General features: G+C 38.8%; 1 protein-coding gene across 1 annotated transcript; it reads left to right on the top strand.

Moving 5' to 3' along the window:
• Positions 1-740: 740 nt before the first annotated feature.
• atp6ap1a (ATPase H+ transporting accessory protein 1a) lies at positions 741-20,210 on the top strand (the record flags this gene model as incomplete). Its single annotated transcript, XM_081386116.1, is given in 11 exon segments — positions 741-773; positions 775-896; positions 1,291-1,417; positions 1,850-1,924; positions 2,213-2,403; positions 4,337-4,377; positions 4,497-4,582; positions 5,915-6,174; positions 10,150-10,200; positions 10,321-10,558; positions 19,825-20,210. Coding segments are annotated over 11 exon segments (1,434 nt in total). The 3' UTR covers positions 20,035-20,210.
• Between the last annotated feature and the right edge of the window lie 1,133 nt (positions 20,211-21,343).

Here is a 21,343-nt window from a genome sequence, read left to right as displayed (position 1 = left end):
CTTTTAAGTGGATGGCGTTATACAATGTGAACTGGAATTTGGTCTGGTCTCATCACACAAATATAAAAAAAAAAATAAAAAAAAAAAAAAAATATATATATATATATATATATATATATATATTTTATTATTATTATTATTTTATTATATATATATATATATATATATATATATATAACACTTTCTGTGATAATTGTACATCTTTCTTGTGTATGTGTTAAAGCTTTTTGGAACAAGTTATACCTATCTCTCAGAAAAACAAAAAACAAATTTCAGAATATGCGTAAACACTTTTAATATTATTTTTCTTTATCCAACTCAAATTCTCGTATTCAGTACATTGTTCATCTTTTTATACTTGCCATTTTTATAGCCTACACAAATGCATTTTTTACGTGTAAGAACCTGCTACTGTCAATTGTTCTGGTAGACTATAATTCCTGTTTTGTCTTTGATGGGCATGAAAAACAAATTTCAATGCAGAGCCAAACACTTTCAATGTTTATCCTTGTATTACTTTTTCTCACACTCTGGCATTTTATTTATTTTATTTGTCTTATTTTCTGCTGTTCTTGATGTCGTATACTTGTTTCAGTTTCATATAAGTATTTTGGCATTAATAAAAACGAAAGAAAAAAATAGAAAAGAAATGAGAAGCTGGGGAAGAAGTGATGACGACACGGTTTGATCTTCGGTTAACCAATCAGCGGAAGGGAACGTCACTGCTCAGGCCGCTGAAGATGGCCGCGTGTGACGTCACAGCTCATCGTGCTCAAGATGGCCGCTTCGAGGACGGTCTCCGGGAACGCTAGGATGATTTTATATCTGTTTATCTGCGTGTTCGCAGCAGCGAGGAGCGATGAGCAAGTGCCTCTGGTCGCATGGGCGAGTGACGGGTAAAGGACTGATATCATGTGACACTAGTCTTGGAGAATTGATGGCGATAGTTAGCTGTGGCAGTGTGCTAGCGGAATGACCCGGTCGCTGTCCAGTACTGAAAACACGTCTGAGCAAACACGATGTGTTCATTCTCGAATAAACGCCTCATATTGAGTAATCTAACTCATATTTATCAACAGACGTAATCGTGTTTGCAGTAGTGTCGAGCGGTGATGACTGTCTCAAACCCAGTAACCTGTCAAGACAACCTTTGACCGCCATTGATGTCTAGATAAGCAGTTCACTGTTATCATTGGCCTGAAGCCGATTTTTGCGTTGTTTGTAAAAGTTCTAATCATGACTGTAATTTGATGGGTTCGTCTTCTTTTCTAATGTGTTGTGCGTGCGCAGGTTTGTCTTGTCTCCTGTGAATGCTCCATCATCAGGCCACACTGTGTCTGTGGATGAGCTGGAATCATTCCTGACCCGAGCTCTGAGCACTTCACCTCACAATCTCCTGCTCTTCCTGCAGGACAAAGTACTTCACACAGCACACACTTTTAGATCTATTCGCTTATATTTCTGCAAATATAATAATAATTCAGTGAGATCTTTGATTGAATAAGGAGTCCTATAACAGCTGTCTGTTACTGCATTCATAAAACACTATGTCATTGTGTTGCCACATGTTTATAAAGGACCAAACAAAACCAGAACAACAAAAAAGATCACTATATCACCCATGATAGATATACATTTCTAAACGCTTTACCATGAGAAACATTGTCAGAAGATGACGATGAATTAATGTTCAGTTTTAATAAAGACAACAATCTGAAGTGATGTATTGGTTCTTTCTGTTGTGAAGTGTATAACTCAAATGAACTCATTGTTGCTCTATCAGCCACTGGCGTTAGGCTGGCTCAGGCAGTGTCCATCTTATGGTTTGAATCCCCTCTGTTTCATTCAGTTGAGTGTTGATGACTTCACAATGTACGGAGGAGTATTCGGGAACAAACAGGATAGTGTCTTCCAAAATCTGGAGGTATGCTGATGTGTTTTCCATCGGTCACTGCTTTTGATAGTTATTACTGCTTATGATTTTGACTTCAGTTAACTGACTGGAGGTTGTTTTTGTGTGTGTCAACTGAGATTAGTGCCAGGCAATATAATTCTTCAAAATTGGTTTAGGAAACTAAATACTAATGTTTTGTGAAGCCAAGATATACTCTTTAGAATACATCAGTGTATTATTTCAGATAAAATCACCCTGAAAAGTGCTTGTTAGCCCAAACATGAATAAGCGTCTCTGATGTTCTGTTGGTGTCCCCAGGCGTCTCTGCTGTCCTCCTCCTCCTTATGGCTGCCGTGTGTGTCGTCGTCCGCCACTGCTCTGGTCTCCACACTGCTCCAGAGCCAGATCGAAGCGGCTCCTCTCTACATGAACCCGGACACGCTTGCTCAACTCCGACTCAACGCATCTGTGGCGGCCTTGCTGGTGTTCCGCCTCCCTTACAGCAGCGGGTGAGACCATCTCTTCCGGCTCAGCTAACTCTGACTCGTTTTTTAAACATTATTTGAAGAAAATCATTATGCAGTGGGAAACATTTCAAACAGTACTGTTACACATGTATCCCATGACCTCATCCATGCAAGTAGTAAGTGCCTTTCAGTTCTCATCTCCAACAAATAGTAATTTTACATATTTAGTTAAGTGCAGGGTAATTTCACTGCAGTGGTTCATGCTGTGGGAATGCTGAAATAGCTGAAGAAATATGAAAAATATTTTATAATGTAAAATATTTTTAACTGCAGATGCACGAAAACACAGTGTGTGCTTTAGAAACACCCGTATTCTGCCTGCTTCCATTTCCACACACACACACACACACACACCACTCGAACCTTCCAGAAATAGTTTGAAAAGGTTGAAGTGAATTACAAGGACCTTTGCGGGCTTCATTGCACAGGATACGCGAGCTTTGCCTGATGTTACTCTTGCAGTGTGTGTCTCGCCCGCCCGTATTTTCCTACAAATGCTCTACGAAAGCATAATTTATGCCGTTTGAAATGCAGTGGACTTATATATTAAATATATGAAACTCACTGACAGAAGGCTGCTTTTCATTTCAAATGCTCACGTCACGTGGGCTGTGTGTGTGTGTGTAAGTGGTTAAATGTACTTGCATCTCAAAATGCTTTTAATTCGTGAAATCAATGTAAACACAGTTATGCCAGTTATGTCTTAAAGGATTAAACAGACTGGACAAAAATATATTATGTTTCAAATAAATAAATATTTCATTTCATTTTCCACAATGTAAAAAGGTTAATACGCAGACATCTTTTTCTTTTATTAAAAAAGTGTTTTATGTGAGCGTGTTCTAGTCATCTCTTAAGGAATTTGACCAAGCATTATGATTACTTATAAACAATAGTTCTGAGGCACTCAAAAGGAATATAAGTTTAAAAAGCCTTTATTTAAACTTGGCTATTCATTAAAAAACATGCCAACATGTTTCGGCCTCTGTGGCCTTCTTCAGGGCAAATTCAAAATGGCAGTCCGTTGACTGCATACTATATATCTGCATGTGGTCACATGACCTAGAAGCACAGGTGCTCATCTGCACGTATCACCTGACTGCAAACAATTACAAGTCACATTTTCACATCAGAATAGTTTAAAATATCAATAGATACATAAAGCAAATGATTACTTTATATAAGACAAGTTACAGAAAAAAAGTCACTTTGTGAAAAAGATTTAGTTTCATTTCATGCTCTTATCAATATGTGCAGTCTCAGATATTAAACGATTTTACACTTTCTACATCAAGATACAATTTGAAATATCAATATAGATAAATATAGCAAAACATTGACATATGTATATAATCTGTTACAAAAAAGGAGAAAAATCTAATTCCAAGTTTAAGGAATTTGACCAAGCATTATGATTACTTAATTGACCTAATGACCCTTGACCTTATCCATAAAACAGAAACTCAGCTGTAGCTCAGACACATCAGTATAGTATATGTGTCAGTCTCCACTGCAGGAGCAACGACACACACTCTCATGATCAGCACTTCTCACTAAATCACCTCCTAATAGATGGTCAAGTTGAACACAGTGCATTATGGGATACAGTATTCCACACAGCGTGCTATGTTGTATAGTGTACATTTTGAAATGTGTAGTCATCATCAGGGTATTTCATGATTACAGAAAATGTGTTTACTATGCACATTACACCAGTATTAGAGTGGTTCAATAGTAGAATATGCAATTCTGAACATTTGTAGGATGAGCATTTCTTTACATAAAGGTTTTATTTAAAGTGAAAACAGACAAAAATCCCCTACATGTTGGACCTTCTTTAAATCTGAAAAGGAGATATAAGAGCAAGAGCAAAACTCTTGATATTCTGAGGACTGTTATTTGTCTTTTCTTGCAGGGCTGATATGATGTCTACTAAAGAAGTGCTCAGTGGAAACGGTACGTGTAGTATTCAAACACCACTCAAACCATCCTCCTTGTGCTCCTACAGTTATTATTATTGTAGAAAAGCCCAGATGAAATGATGCGAATGAATGTGATTGTGTTGTTTGTTGTAGATGAGGTGATGGGTCAGGTGCTGAGCATCATGAAGGCTCAGTCTGTGCCGTATACTGCAGTGTTCACTGCGCTGGGAGCCTCGAGGGTGAGACACACACACACACACACACACACACACACACACACACACACCTTCAGCTAGAGCTGGGCAGTACGACCAAAATCTGGCTTTAGAATACGAGTCATTTTATATGACGGCAACAGTATACAATGCGATATTGTTCATTTGAATGGAAATTCAACCGAAAATGGTTTATATGTGTTAAATAACCAATGTGGTAAATTAAATCATGTTTAATTATATACTTTTCAAATGAAAGGTACTTTATCTCATTTGATGATTTTTATTAGCCTAGAAATCTAGACGCACCCTAGCGGCAGCAAAATGTATTTTGCAGCCAGGGTAGTCTAGCAACTCTCCTTTGGCTTTCGAGCTGGAAAAACAAACTCTAGTCAGGCCAATCACATCGTGTATAGAGTCGGTGGGCGGGCTTAACATAATGACGACAGAGTTGCGACGGTTCCCTGCTACTTGAAAACAAAGAATGGCGGCTGCTGCTGGAGAACAGTCTTTCGAATCGGCTTTGTTCCGACTCTGGAGGACTTGGAGTTAAGCTTTTCTTAACGTTAGCTCTGCTGTAGGGAAAATGCTCTGGTTGGTTGAAGCGCTGTCCTATTGCGTGCAGAGGGAATTTGAAAGACAGCCGTTTATCCCGCCCCTCGGATTGAGCCGTGTCTACGGTGAGTTTCCAGACCTAACATCTTGATGTAGGTCTAGCTTGCCAGGCTAGATTTTTATTAATATTATATAAAACTTAATGGGCGCAAACTGTAAAGCTGTAAAGGAAAACTTCCCACTCGGATATCTGGTTGGATGAGTCACATTCAGAGATGTTGTTAAATACCTTACATCAGTGGTTCTCACACCGGTGCCTTGGCAAATCGCACTACACTACTGCCGTTCTCCACAATGTACCTTTGTAAAAGTGGGGATTTAGCGCTAACTAGCATAAAGAACATATATAGACACAGAGAAACCACTGACCTTCATAAAATAGCCCTTTGATGGAATTCAGTTTTGAATCTAAACACATTCGTCAACACAAGACTACCACAGGATTTTAGCATTTCATGATATATTGGTTTTAAACTATATAAAGATGGATGATATACATGTATTCCATTGCCTGGCCAATCGTGTGCAGCTGCATGAGCACAGGTGACACATCTGACAAGCAGAGTGTGTTTCTCTAGAGGATCACAGCCTGTGAACCACATCTGTTGAAACTTTTGATATATGAATTAGCCATGTTGCACCATTTCTTCTCGTTAGCAACAGGAGGTTGTGTGATTGTGTGAAGTGTAACGTGAGCACAGTGAGTTGAAGATAATTAGAGGTGTCTTGTGTTTGTCTCAGGTGATCGAGGAGTCTCCGGCTGTGCACTCGGTCTGGTCCCGGTCCCTCCTGCAGTCCCGGCGTGAGGAACCTCCCGCCCCGAACCCTCCGCTGGAGTTTAAGGAGAAGGGCTCCGTCTGCATCCTCCTGTGGGCCGAGTCAGTGGTGGTCAGCCAGTATCGCTCCGGGAAGTGGGAGAGGCACGACCTCACCTCCAAAACCTTCGGGAGAGGTGTGACGCCCGACCTGTCTGGATCCTCCTGCAACGAGTCCCACTCTCGGTAAGTACAGCATGTTAAAGCCCCCCTGTGGTGAAAATCAAGTTGTTTATATGTCTATAATGTGTTTTTAATAATGCTTTAAGACAAACCATGTGCAAATTCATCAGTCAACACCAGAAACGCTCTTTGAAACCACCCCGTCACAACCTTGTAACCAGTCCCGTCCACGGCACGGAGAGGTTTTCCTGTCACTGTTTCTAAGGATGATGTTTAGCAGGCTTCTGTCTGACTCTGAGCTGGCGAACGGGAACATGGTTTATGAGACATTAGCAACTCCTGTTAGCTGTTAGATAACGTAGTCAAGCTAAAGGCCAATCATGTCAACTACCGTTATGTGTCGACTTTTATTCAAATTCAGAATTTGAAAGCACGCAAAGTGCGCTCCCTTTACAATCACTTAAAAGCTGTCACTCATCTCAGTTCGCAATCTCACAAAGTTTCATTATAATCAAAGACATTGTCTACACTACACAATGAATCTCTTATTTACATCTTGTCTACACTTTGTTAATAAGAGGATTCGCGAGCGCGCTCAAGCCTGAACTAAAACTCTGGTGTTTAGACCGGTGAGTGGATTCTGACTGAATTAAACACTTCTGATTGGCCACTGCGTTCAAGAGATCAACAAACAGCAGTGATTGGTCAATGCTGCCAAAGACATGTTGTAAATAGAAATATTTGACGTTCTCCAGAGAGCAAACACAAATACTCACTGGATTCACTCTGTTTGACAATATGATATTATTACATTATCAACGGAGGGTGCTCTTGCTTTATTAAACTAGTATTTCCACTTGCCGTTGTGCAGAGTTTACTACAGTAAAGCTGAGCGAGTGGAGCCGGGGACTCATTTACATATCCATGGATCCGCGTATACTAAAGGAAGGGTGTAGTGTTACATTCAAGCTGTTTTAAGGCATTAAGAAATAATTTTCACAGGAAAAAAAACTTTTAAATAGGTCATTGTGATTATCAAAGATGAGTTTTAAGGGATAAAATGATTCACTGCAGGGGGAAGTTAAAGGGGTGGTTCGGGATTTTTGACATCGGACCTCATTTTTAAGTCAGCCTGGTTGTTATTCATCAGTGGAGACATTTTTTTTTTTTAATTATCCAGTCCTTATATTTGAATAGTTAGCCGATGCTAGGCTAGCGCGAGTCAATGGTAGACTCCACAGTGCACCAAACGCAAATCAATTATAACACTAGACTATCGATGCAAATGTCCGTTGGGAGAATAATGTTAGAAATCAAACTTACCTTTCATCACATTGCATTAGTTATAATTTGTTCCCTGTAATCATAAGCCTTGTCTACAGCAGCAGCGGAGTGATATTGATTACCTAGGCAACCGAGTGAGCCGGTACACACATGTACGGCACACACTGTAGTGCGCTTCTGTTCTGTGTTTACTTTCTGCCGCATTACTAACTGGAGCAAAGTAAAATTCCGCAGCTGCTGAGAAACTAGTTCCTTTGGGATCATTGAGATGAAAGGTAAGTTTGATTTCTAACATTATTCTCTCAACGTACATTTGCATCGATAGTCTAGTGTAATAATTGATTTGCGTTTGGTGCACTGTGGAGTGGGTAAAACTGTTTTTAATGGCTGGCTAACATCTACCCTTGACTCGCGCTAGCCTAGCATCAGCTAACTATCCAAATATAAGGACTGGATAATTTAAAAAAAAAAAATGTCTCCACTGATGAATAACAACCAGGCTGACTTAAAAATGTCAAAAATCCCGAACCACCCCTTTAAGTTAAAGGGACCATTTTCTACAGAATTAATTTTTCCCTGAAATCCACATCTAGTTTTAGCTTTAGTCATAATTATTTTCCACCTTTTTTTTTTACCCTTAGAATTAAATGTAATTACATTTTTGTTACTTTACCTTTAAGACTACTACATGTAAATGAATTTGATTATGATTGGCTAACCTCTTCACATGTGACAATAGAAACAGGGCTTACTGAATAGGCATTGATATGTAAACATGGTCATATTGATCACTAGCCAGGTTTCCATCCAAAGGATATTTTGCAAAAAAAGGTTTCAAAATGGTTACTGATATAGCTGATGGAAATGACATTTATCGGAAAAAAAACCTCTAGCGTTTAACTGTAGTGCATAAATTCACAGCAGAGCAAAGTAGGGTCTGTGACTGAAATTGCCCCTATACCCTTATATAGTGCACTATTTAAAGGAGGCAACCATTTGTAGTGGTGTCTAAAACCATAGTGCACTCATTCAGTCTGATGCACAGTCAGTGTCTAGCTGCTATTGAACACTGTCAGTCATGCAGTGTTTGAATCCACTGGTGAATGAGGGTATGGGGGCGATTCGGGTTTTTCCTGGTTCAAACACGGCCTTTGGTGGTGGCAGATGAACACAGCCATACACACACAGCACAGAAACCTCCAGGACACAGATAAAACTTGACAACTCAACAATAAAACATGTGATCAAGAATGTGAACTTGCAATATAACACATTTTATATTATTTTACATTTGATTATTTAATTCAGTTGTTAATGAACTCCTCCAGGATATGTCTATGTGCATTAAGCAGTCATTCTGTCTGTAACCAGTTATCACTTTTCAGCCAGTTCTGCAGCTGTGCCCTGGATGAGTTTTTCATTTTTAATTCATTTACTTAAATTAGGACTCCTTTATGTAATTATTTGTCCCATTTTTAAATACATAAACTAACTCTAAAATAGATATTTATCATTGCCATTAAAGTGAAATAACTGAACATAAACATACAAGCTTGATGAAAAATGATCATTCTAGAAGAAAATTTCAAATGGCACTTAGAGGCTTTTGCATCTGAACTCTTCATATATATATATATATATATATATATATATATATATATATATATATATATATATATATATATATTAATTTACTAACTTTTTATATAGGATGATAAATTAATAAATAACATTATTATAATCTTAATAACATTCTAATAGTAATACATTATTTATATTATTACCTATGTAAATAACATTATTTATAATATTAATTAATGATCAGTCTAATAATGTTTTAAAATATAATAATTATCTGTCTACCCAGCTCTGATGATGTATCGAATATTATATTAATAGATTTGAATGGATTATCCAAATTACAAGCAATAGGTTATTCATACTCTTTAGCATATTAGCACATAGCACAGTCCGCCGTGAGCTAAAGAAATGGGTAACTGAGGCTTTAAATCTCCTTTGTAAAAGCTTTACAGGGCATAACTAGTCCTCACTTTAGATGAGCTCACTGAAATAGTTCACTGACCACTACTAAATGCTTTATAACTGCCTGAATTAATCAGGAATTACAGTAGGAATGCATGTGAATAAAGCATTTATTAACACCGAGTAACTACAGTATTACTATATGTCTAAATAGTATGTATAAATGTATATTTAAATAGTTTATTAACCATTTACTTGCACTTTCTAAATGATCTTATGAACCACTGACAACTAATAACTGGTTTGTAAATAATGCTATACTTAATTTAGAAATGATAAATTAATCATTAATAAAAGTATGAAAATACAATTATTAAACACATTATAGACATGCTTATAAATCAAGAATAAAGCATTTATAGCTGTATTTATGAACTGCTTATTAATGTCTATTAATGCTTTATAAATGATGAATGAACTATTTACTAATGCTTAACTAATGATTAATAGCATGCAGTTATTATAAAGTGTTCCCAGAAAAAGGCTTTTTGTGTAAACTGTGCAGTTGGCCTTGTGTGTAGCCGGTGGTTGGCTACAGTCTTTGCCGTGTGTTAAAGTGTAACTTTAGTTCCTGATGCAGTGTGATGTGAGGCGATGACATCGCTTTCGCCACTGTTAGTTCTTTGATGTCAGCATGGTCTGTCACAGCCTTGAATGTTTCTAGTTCATGAACCACAGTATTTCACCTGTGAATTTACTCTTCAAATACAGGTTGGTTCTGAATTATGAAGATGTCCTGGGTTACCGTTCATTCAAGCTCATGTAAGTGTCTCATTTTCTCTCACACACACACACACACACACACACACACACACACACACACACACACACACACACACACACAGTGCCCTGGGCTTGAACGGTGTCCTATATTCTCCTCAGTTTTGTAATGAACCGGCGTCACTATAAGGTTTCTGCCCGTCATTGGTTCACCATGGACCGGGTTCACCTGGAGTATGATGGGAAAACGGCCTCGTTCAATGGCAGCCGTCACATCTACGCCCCGGCCGAGTACTCGTACCGCTGTGAGTCTGTGAGCAGCTCCTACTACCCTCAGCTGTCACCACACTCAGACAAGGACAACGCCAACGACTGGCACATCTCTTTTGAAGACTTCCAGGTAGGTCCTGAGAAAACTACACTTCATGGTTCCCATGGTTTAAACATTTTCCATAGTAAGTCAATGAGCAGACCCTGGATGCAGTGAGCAAGAGAAAACTTTCCTTATACTCGACTAAAACTGTTGAACATTAGTGTTCCCTCAGAGCTCTAGCATCTATTGCAGAGGCTGGATACATTAGCGTTCACTTTGTCTATGTCTGTCTAAACAGAAGAGTGTCTGTCTCTGATACTTGAAATTCCTCCCCAAGATCAACTCCCAATAGTCCCCTGACTTTATATAGTTATACAAATAGTTATACAAAAAGTATAACTTTTACAATAGTTATCCCTGTTCAGATTCATGAGTATATTTTCAAAGCAACTAAGTGCCAATGGAGGAGAGGACCTTTAGGTAGTTAGCAGCACTTTTGTGTGCGCTACTGTCATCATTACGACAGCAAACATCATCTATTACTACTTGGATAGTTCACTTTTCAATTGCTTTAATTCATTCGAGTATATTTAGGTTTATAACGGGTCTGGTTCTCATCTTATTGACAAACAGGAATTGTAGTTTGCGAGTAAAGGCCTGTTCACACCAAGAATGATAACTGTAAAGATAACTATATTAGCATCCACACCAGCGGACGACATCGTTCTGTTTATTCTAAAGCGTGCTTGTCTGCCACTTTAAATGCTGGAGCTCGTTACAGCAGGATGGATTCTGATTGGCTGTCAATGCTTTTATCGTTCATCAGCTGGAATAAATCGTTCTGAAAGGGATTCCAACGATATCGTTTCTCTGTGCTGTTATCGTTATTGCTGTGTCGAGTCAAGTCACCTTTATTTATATAGCGCTTTTTACAATACATATTTGTATCAAAGCAGCTTCACAGTGATAACATGAAAATAATACAACAAAGTTTGTTTCTAGAAGAAAATTGCATCATCGTCCACCTTAAGTAGAGCAGATCAATAATATTGATGAATATTAAATGTCCCCAACTAAGCAAGCCAAAAGCCAAGGCAACAATGGCAAAGAACCCAAACTCCATCAGTGACAGAATGGAGAAAAAAACCTTGGGAGAACCCAGACTCAGTTGCTCAGTTCTCCTCTGGCCAGCGAACAGTGTATGATTATGATCCAGGCAGCATTACAGGTCAGAAGAAGGATTGGATCAGAACATTCAGAGTATTATCCAGTTCATCGGGTTGAAGATCGGAGTCGCGCCGGTATGGAGAAGGGTTTGTTGAGGATCAGTGCTGATGGCTGTCGTGTCGATGAGGCCTTCACAGGGGAGAGTCTAGTTGACACAATCTCTGCTGACACTTCAGGGATGCGTCATGGATGGGTCCAGGTGCAGGTCCTTCATCAGATCTGGACAGGGGGGCAATCATTCTGAAAACATTGAAGCTTCCCCGGGCGCCGCCATTGATTAGCAGACCATCACCTGCTGTTAGCATTCCATTGACTCCCATTCATTTTGGCGTCACTTTGACAGCAAATAACTTTACATCTGAGGCGTTTAAAGACTATTTGTCCATTATTTATTTCTAAAGAAACACATAAATGTATAAAAGACTCCATTACCTTGTATCTTATGTTATGGCCCTGTAGAAGCAATTTTTGTAAAAATAGGCTAACAATTGCGTCATAACCTCGCGACTCTGTCGCACAGTAGAGAGATTACCGTATGGACAGGAGGAGAAGCTTGCGGGCGATCGGGGGGACGTGGAGGCAAAATGACAAAATAATTAATCAGAATACTTAGCAAAAGTTGCTCCTAGCTCATGGACACCTCCTACTCACACTCTCCGTCTCTGCAAGTTTCGGAAGGGACTGATTCAGATTTCTCTTGGCACAGCTACTAGAAGACAGACAGGTTGCTCTTGTCACATCTACGTCGTCAAGCTCAGTGTGAGTCTGCGCAGTCGCTCAGCCATCAGGAAGTGAGTGCTTCTAATTGACTTCACTTTTCTCTGTTGAATCCAATAGGGTCGCTGTGTCCATTTCTTTTACTGTCTATGGATCTGGATACGGCCCAGCTGATTACAGTAAACGTCGGAATAAGCAGAAGGACTAACATTAGCGTAGATGCCATTCTTCTTATGATGTAACGGGTACATCGGGTGTTATAGGAAGTGTTCCCGGTTCCGGCTGACCTAATTTATGCAGCCTAATAATCATTTAACTCATTTGAATAATAGAAATGTATAATGTTCTATATCAGGGGTACCCAACCCTGCTACTGCCGATCGACTGTCCTGCACAGTCCATCTCCAACCCTAATCAAACACACCTGCCTTTAATTTTCAAGCGATCCTAAAAAAGTTAATTGGTTGCTTCAGGTGTGTTTGATTAGGGTTGGAGATAAACTGTGCAGGACAGGCGATCGGCAGGAGCAGGGTTGGGCACCCCTGCTCTATATGAATGCCAGGTAAAAGAGATGCGTCTTTAATCTAGCTTTGAACTGACAGAGTGTGTCTGCTTCCCGGACAATGGTCGGAAGACTGTTCCAAAGTTTTGGTGCTAAATAGGAGAAGGATCTACCGCCAGCAGTCGACTTTGATATTCTAGGTATTATCAACTGGCCGGAATTTTGAGATCGCAATAGACGTGACGGACTATAATGTGTTAAGAGCTCGCTCAAGCACTGCGGAGCTAAACCATTTAGTGCTTTGTAAGTAATCAGCAATATTTAAAAATTGATGCGATGTTTAATAGGGAGCCAGTGCAGTGTTGACAGAACTGGGCTAATATGGTCATACTTCCTGGTTCTGGTAAGAACTCGCGCTGCTGCGTTTTGAATTAATTGTACTAAATGTAAGCATGCAGGGCAACCACCCAGTAGAGCATTACAATAATCTAGCCTTGAGGTCATGAACGCATGAACTAATTGCTCCGCATTTTGCATTGAAAGCACATGACGTAATTTAGATATATTTTTAAGATGGAAAAATGCAGTTTTACAGATACTAGACACGTGACTTTCAAATGAAAGATTGGTATCAAAGAGCACACCCAGGTTCATAACCGACGACGAAGACTTAACAGAGCAGCCATCAAGTGTTAGACAGTATTCTAGGTTATTACGTGAGGAAGTTTTTTGTCCAGTAATTAGGATACTGCAGTCTCAGTACTATGGTACGGTGTAAATCCGGACTGGAAATCCTCGCAGATATCATTTCTCTCTAAAAAGGAACACAGTTGTGAGGATACTGCCTTTTCTAGTATCTTTGACAGAAAAGGTAGATTTGAGATCGGCCTGTAATTGACTAATTCTGAAGGATCAAGTTGCGTTTTTTTAACAAGCGGTTTAATCATAACCAGCTTAAAGGTTTTTGGTATGTATCCTAATGACAAAGATGAATTAATGACATTAACCCTCTGGAGTCTGAGGGGTTTTCTGGGCCCTGGAGGTGTTCTGACATGCTCTGACATTTGTGCTTTTTTCAGTTATTTATAAACATGTTAAAGGACAATTCCGGTATTTAACACTTTGAGTCTATTTTATAGTTTGTTTTGGATGAATAAGAGTGGTGGACAAAGAAATTTTGTCAATGGTTCCTGTCGCGACTTTTTGACTATTTTAGAATTGCCCATGACCGCATTTGAATGGGAGTCAATGGCCATGCACAAGCATGTCCTTAAAACAACCCTTAACGTTCGTTTTCAAAACTGTGCAACTCACCGAGTGGTTAGTGGTGTTCGTTGATGTTCCAAAACAAGTAGCGTAGTGAAATACAGTTTCTGTCGTGTTTTATTTGGCATTTTGTAAAATCCATTGATTTCCATTGGAGGACTAATTGCTCGTTGATATTACTGCGCTACCGGAAACTGAAAGGATGCTGTTTACATTAGATTGTAGTCTTTTAGGTCTTTTCGCTCGGTTTCCTGTCTTTCAGAAGCTATGCTCGCCTCAACGCTGAAATCCTACGAATTCCTAGAATTAAACTAGTAAAAAATATTATAATTCTTAAAAAAAAAAAAAAAAAAAAGCTATGCTCGCCCAGAGAATGGCTCGCCTCAGAAGGCTAGCGTGAGCAGAGCAACGGAAGTTGCGGAAGAGCGGAAGTTTATACGCGGTTGTGAGGTATCTGAAAAAATAGTTCCACTATAGAAAAATAAACGGAATGAAATCATACATTGCCTGGCATTTTTCCAATTACTTACTCTTTCTGATTTCTGTCTATGTTGCTGCGTGTCCTCTTAGTGTGAGTTGCAGAACCTACATCATTCCTTTAAAAAAAAGTTGAAAGCTATTATTATCATATATTTTAGAGTACTATTCCAGCACATGCACAACTGATGGACATATGCTGATAAGAAAAAACAAAGAAAAAATGTAACATTATCAACCAACCTCCAAAAATAAAGTTATACAGGCTCATATTGTAAAAAAATTGAAGGAACATGGGTAAATATGTACTTACTCGTTCTGATGTTCGACTGTGTTGCTGCGCGTCCTCCGAGTTGCAGATGAAGGTGATGCAGCTACATTCCTTTTTTTTAAAAAAGTTGAAAACTATTATAACATAAATATTTCAAAGTATATTACCATTAGTCTATATGAATAACTGATGCAAATAATTGTAGACACGTGCTGTAGGCATATATTGCGTGTCAATGGGCCATTACTGAGATAGCACACCGCAAACATTAACACATTTGCAATTCATCAGCTGGGCATATTTACACATTTCAGCACATACATTTGCAATAGATATTTGCAAGCACTCTTCGTTGATGATAATGAGGCAGCATAAACACTAGTCAAAATATAATCTAATCTAATATTTTCTAAAAATTTCAAAATCCTAACTTTCATACAGGCCATTTTCTAAGATCGTGCGCAATCGCGAGACAAATGGAGTGGGCAGACAAGATTTAGACCATTTCATTAGGTTTATTTTTTGTATAAAGCCTTTCTTTAAAGTGAATTTCGTTTTGTATTAATTGTATCTTAATTTTAATCGTTGTTTCATCAACAAATTGCCTGTATTTGATACATAATAATTAAAAATAACAGGCAGTAGAGCTCCGTGTCGGCATGTGAACTGGAGCTTGTCTCATAAATGAACCCAAACTCATAAGCTTTGCCTAAAATGCCAGAGAAATATATAGAAAGCTCGAAATGTGTTATTTTGAACAAAACTATTAAAATATGTAGCCTACGTTTATATATAAAATAGCTTGTCAACTTATGCAAGTAAATTTAAAAAGACTTACTCATCCGAAATATTATCCACAGCTGGATCAAGCCGTTCTTCAAAATGCAAGCGTTCGTCGTCAGAGTCCCGCTCTTCTTCTGAGGAAAAAGTGAACTCATCATCACTATCCAGGACTAGCTGAAGAGCTTCCTCACCTGTGAACAGTGTCATCTTCCAACGTCGCAGAAAAGTGAATGAATGAAACTTGCTGGTTTTAAGGCATTTCAGGGGGCGTTACCTCATTTTGCATAGATCACCTCAGCGCATTATCTTATGAATAGCGCGATGTGCGAGTGGGTGTGAACTCATTACATGTAATGAGATGAGACGGGAGAAACTGTACTTCTTTAGTTTCATACAGATTACATTGCAGGAGAATATTTGTTTTGAATGTGAATTGTTTTATTTAAAAGTAGAAATTTAAAGCTTTCTTTAGACACATGTTTCATGGTTGTGTGATAAGTATTAGCTGAGTTTCAGTTCATTTTCCAGACTTGTTTCAGAAAGATTTTTGTGGAGACAGAGTGAGCTGAAAGCGCACCCTGTTTAGTTTATTTATTTAAAAATAAAAACAAGGTTTTGATGTTAATGTGAGTATACACAAAAAAAGAAGACCCTCTATAGTTTATAATCATGTATTTATTTTATTTATATGACCATAAATGACGGATTTTTTTCAGTTTATGTTGCTGCTATGTGAAAAAAATCCAGCAAAACGCGCCGGCGCGTTCGTCGACCTCAGAGGGTTAAGAAGAGGATCTATGACCTCTGGAAGCATCTATTTCAGTAGCTAAGGTGGTATAGGGTCTAACATACATGTTGTTGATTTAGATGATTTAACGAGTTTAGAAAATTCTTCCTCTCCTATAGCAACGAAAGAATCAAATTTCTAATTTTGTTTTCTTCCAGTTGTGCTAGACCATAAATGGGTTTGGGAGTTTTTTGTATGTCCTTATTCGGGGAACAGACACAGTCTCTATATGATGATATCTAGGTGAAAGAGGCTCTGTGTGATGGGATTTATCTGACCTTGGTGACGTGAGACAGCTAGCAGACGGTCGGTTTAGCCAGTCTGTCTGCTTCCTGACCTGAGCCCCAATTCATGTTTGAGCTCTAAGGGCCCTTTCACACTTACCTTGTTTGGTCTGGATTTTCAGAATTTTCAGTTTGATCCAAATCAAAATTACAGGTGTGAAACCTCCCCCGGACTACGGTCCGGACCAAACAGTCGAAATTTGGTCTGATGAAAAGAGGTAGTCTCGGTCCGGATCAAACTGAACAAAGGTTTGGTTCGTTTCTAGTGTGAAAGCATATTCTGTATGGTTCGGACTTTCAGACCATTTACAGGATGTTCCGGTGGTTCCCGCGTAGCCGAAGAAGACCGAAGATAGTAGGAAAAATGAGCCATGGTAGCACATGGGGTGAGGAGGAGACAAGGTTTTTAATTGAAATATGGTCTGACAACATAATAAGTCAACTGGAAAAAATGCAAAAAAAAGCAGACACTTTCCAAGTATTTTCGGAGAGGAATGTTCAATGTTCGCACGATGAGGTTGTTCATTTGGCGAATTTGAACTAGCCTCGAGTATAGTTGGTGCTGCAGGGAGTAATGCCGTAATAATAACAATATAGTTTAAAACTATATGCTTCTGTTCATTCATTGTTGTCAAAGTTACCCGTCGAATTGACAAGACGCTGACGTCAGACGCACGTCTGTTTACAAACCAATCAATGTCAAGATGCAGCCCACATAGATGATGACGACAGGACGCAAGTGTATCATGTTAAGTTCTTTAGTGTGCTCGCATAATTGCAATGTGAAACCAAACCTAAACTAACCGAATGTATAAAATGTTTCAAAACATGAACTTTGATTTGAACCTTGGTGCACTTTCACGTGTGAAGACTATGTGCCATATTACTAGAGAGAAGAGCAGCACCATCCCAGGAGGGATGAATACCATCTCTTTTCAACAGGTCAGGTCTGCCCCAAAAACTTTTCCAATTGTCTATGAATTCTATATTATTCTGCAGACACCACTTAGACAGCCAGCCATTGAGTGAGAACAGTCTAAGTAAGTAAGTAAGTAAACTTTATTTATAAAGCGCTTTTCACAGATAAAATCACAAAGTGCTGTACAAGAGAATAGGTAAAACAAACAATATAAAAATGTATATACATATGTAAAATTAAAGTGACACTAGTGAAAACCCATCAACCAAAAGCTTTCCTAAATAAAAAAAATTTCAGATCCTTTTTAAAAGAGACAACAGAGTCTGCCAGACGCATGGACAGGGGCAGGGCGTTCCACAGTCTAGGAGCAACAGACTGAAAAGACAGGTCCGCTCGGGTCTTATAACGAGTCTTAGGGACTACTAGCAGGTTCTGGCCAGAGGACCGAGAGTGCGGCCAGAGGAATACGGCTTCAAAAGGTCCAGGATGTACTGTGGGGCCTGACCGTTTAAGGCTCTGAAAGTCAGCACTAAAATCTTAAAATCAATCCTGAATTTTACAGGGTGCCAATGGAGAGCCGACAAGACTGGAGTGATATGAGACCTTCGAGGGGCTCCTGTTAAAAGTCTAGCAGCAGAATTTTGAACAATTTGCAGTTTGTTCAGAGCAGACTTATTCAGACAGGTAAAAACAGAGTTGCAGTAGTCAAGTCTTGTTGATGTGAAAGCGTGAATTATCATTTCCAGATCCTTCTTTGACAACATTTTGCGAATTTTAGAGATGTTCCTAAGATGATAAAAGCAATTTCGGACGAGCTGTTTTGAGTGTGTCTCCAAAGACATGGCCTGGTGAAACACAACCCCCAGGTTTCTGAGGCTGGATTTGACAGAGGAGCCCAGAGAGCCAAGGTGCTGTTTGATCAGCGGGATCTTATGGTCTGGAGCAAAGATCAGCGTTTCAGTCTTGTTTGAATTTATCTGTTCGGAGTTGAACATCATTAGTGCCGATGTGAATAATAATCTTAGAGAATTTACGTGTGTTTTTTACGTGAATTTACGGGCTGGTGTCTCTATTTTCACGTTCCATGTAATAGAATCGCCAATAACTAGGGCACATTCAACAGGATTCTCAATGGGTGTTTCACTGAGTGGGGAGAATCTATTTTAATGTTGTTATTGGAACGGAAGAGCGGTATTTTGCCCCGCGACTACAGCGTCTCACTGTCACCCAGTTGCCCTGGCTCTACTTCAGCCGGAACCGAACTATGTACAGAGTTCACTAAGGTAGTCGCATCCAAAGCAGTATCTAAAGCCCTTACATTCTTACTATCCTCGATTAAATTTTGGATGCTTGTCTCTAGTTCTAAAATTTTCTCTGTCAGCCTGACTATCTCCCTGCATTTATCAGTGCTGACAGAGAAGGCTATGCTATACATGTGACACGAAGTGCAAGTGACAATAATAGAAGACAATACTCACCGTGTTTGTTGACTGATCCTACTCACCACAGTTGTTTGATGGACTCGAAAAGGTGCGAGTGCACACGAGAAGAAAAAAGACGGCAAACACTGATGGCAGATTAACAGGCTAGCGGAAGACTAGCGCGTTTTGCAAGACAGACCAGAGCAATCCGTTATCATTATAGTTAATGTCCTTGCTGTGAACGGGCCTTTGAGTTGCAGATTACTCCATCAACACCCGCTGCCTCCAGTGCAGTGTGTGTGCAGGCCAGCGGGGGGAGTGGGACACACACACACACACACACTGATTTGACTTTAACTTCTTTGGTACAAATGTATTTAGTGATATGATAAAATCATAGCATCAGTCTCCCATATCACAAATCCCTTGGTTTTTCCATCCCCTCATTCACACCTTGAGGAAACGCTTAAAAAAATGCAAAAACTTTGCATGAATATAACTTTTGTTTGTCTATCAGAGTTTATCTTTATGAAAACTTTATGAAGTTTTAACTTTATTAACTTTATGAAAACTTGAATTTCTCTCTCTGTTCTCTCTCTGTTCTCTCTCTCTATCTGTTCTCTCTCTCTCTCTCTCTCTCTGTTCTCTCTCTCTCTCTCTCTCTCTCTCTCTCTCTCTCTCTCTCTCTCTCTCTCTCAGGTCCAGGGCTTTAACATCGCTGGGAATGATTTCTCGTACGCCAGTGACTGTGCTAGTTTCTTCACTCCTGGTATCTGGATGGGTCTGGTCACGTCTCTGCTCATGGTGTTGGTTCTCACGTACGGCCTGCACATGATCATGCAGCTGCGCACCATGGACCGCTTCGACGACCCCAAGGGTCCCGCCATCTCTGTGCCTCAGACCGAGTGAAGGACGCAGAGCCACATTCCTCACAGCACTAGTGTTTGCTTAAGTTACACCATATTTCGTTAATGTTATTCATTTCTTGTCGTTATGTGTGATTGGGGTGCTGCTGGATTTTTTCCTGTGATAATCATTTCATTAATAAGCATGTTTATGAATAAATCTCAGGAATACATGTCTAGAACTAAAAAAGAACATATAGGCTATACATATATATATATATATATATATATATATATATATATATATATAGAAGAAGAATTTTAGGAGCATTAAGATTTATTCATTGTGACTTTATTGTTACAATTACTGAGTGAAATTTTTAATGGTACTAAAATGGGCTTCTTTTTAGTGCAAAATACACTTTCCTTAGCATGTCCTTGACAAGTTTTGTGAGATTCATTCTGAAGTATTCTTTGGGCTAAATATCTAAAAATCGACTACATTATATTTTCTTTTTTTATTTACTTTTCCAGAAAAATCGTATTGAATCTACAGATTGGGGCACCATTAAATGTAAATTGTACACTTTACATAATAAATTATTCGTGTGAGAGAAATATCTATTAACAGACAGCTTAATGTTTTTAGTGTGCTGTAAATATGAAATTAAGTATTATTTATTGGTGGTATGCGTGTATGTTTGATTCCAGTGTTTTTGAGTTTCTCCACTGTAGTTTTCTTCATAGTTCTGTGTCCAGTGTGTGTTCACAGGTGTTTCTGTGTGAAAACTGAAATGGTTTATGACCAATTCTGGGTTTTGATTTAAAGGGAAACATGTTGTGAGCTGTATTTAAATATTAGAAAAAGGTTACCAGAGACATTCTGACATATTCTTTTTGTTGAAATATCAGCATGATGTCTTTTAATAATATTAATGTAGTGAATACTTTGCACAAATAGCTCTCATAAATAACATGTTTTATGTTGATGGCACATCTGGTTTATACTTAAAATCTTAAAAGTCTATCTATTGTCATTTCATGCGGTCACGTTTTGGAGGTGTATACTCTTAAATGTGTATATTGTGTCTGTGTTAAATAAACTTCATTGACATTGAACCTATGAACTTTTATTTTACCAGTTTATTTTAGACAGTTTATGTGGTTATGAAGGTTTATATGGTCCAGGCTACAAAGTCACATTTGATTATAATTTCACGAGTTATCCTAGCCTGGTCCTACCCATAGACAGTAAAGGAAATGGACACAGCGACCCCATTAGATTCAACGGAGAAAAGTGAAGTCAATTAGAAGCACTCACTTCCTGATGGCTAACTTGTGCGCGAACATTCGCGCGAACTTATGGAAGGCGA

This window comes from Scardinius erythrophthalmus, assembly GCF_964197995.2.
Source record: "Scardinius erythrophthalmus genome assembly, chromosome: 15".
NCBI classification, from domain to species: domain Eukaryota; kingdom Metazoa; phylum Chordata; class Actinopteri; order Cypriniformes; family Leuciscidae; genus Scardinius; species Scardinius erythrophthalmus.
This window is presented reverse-complemented; position numbering and strand designations above follow the sequence as displayed.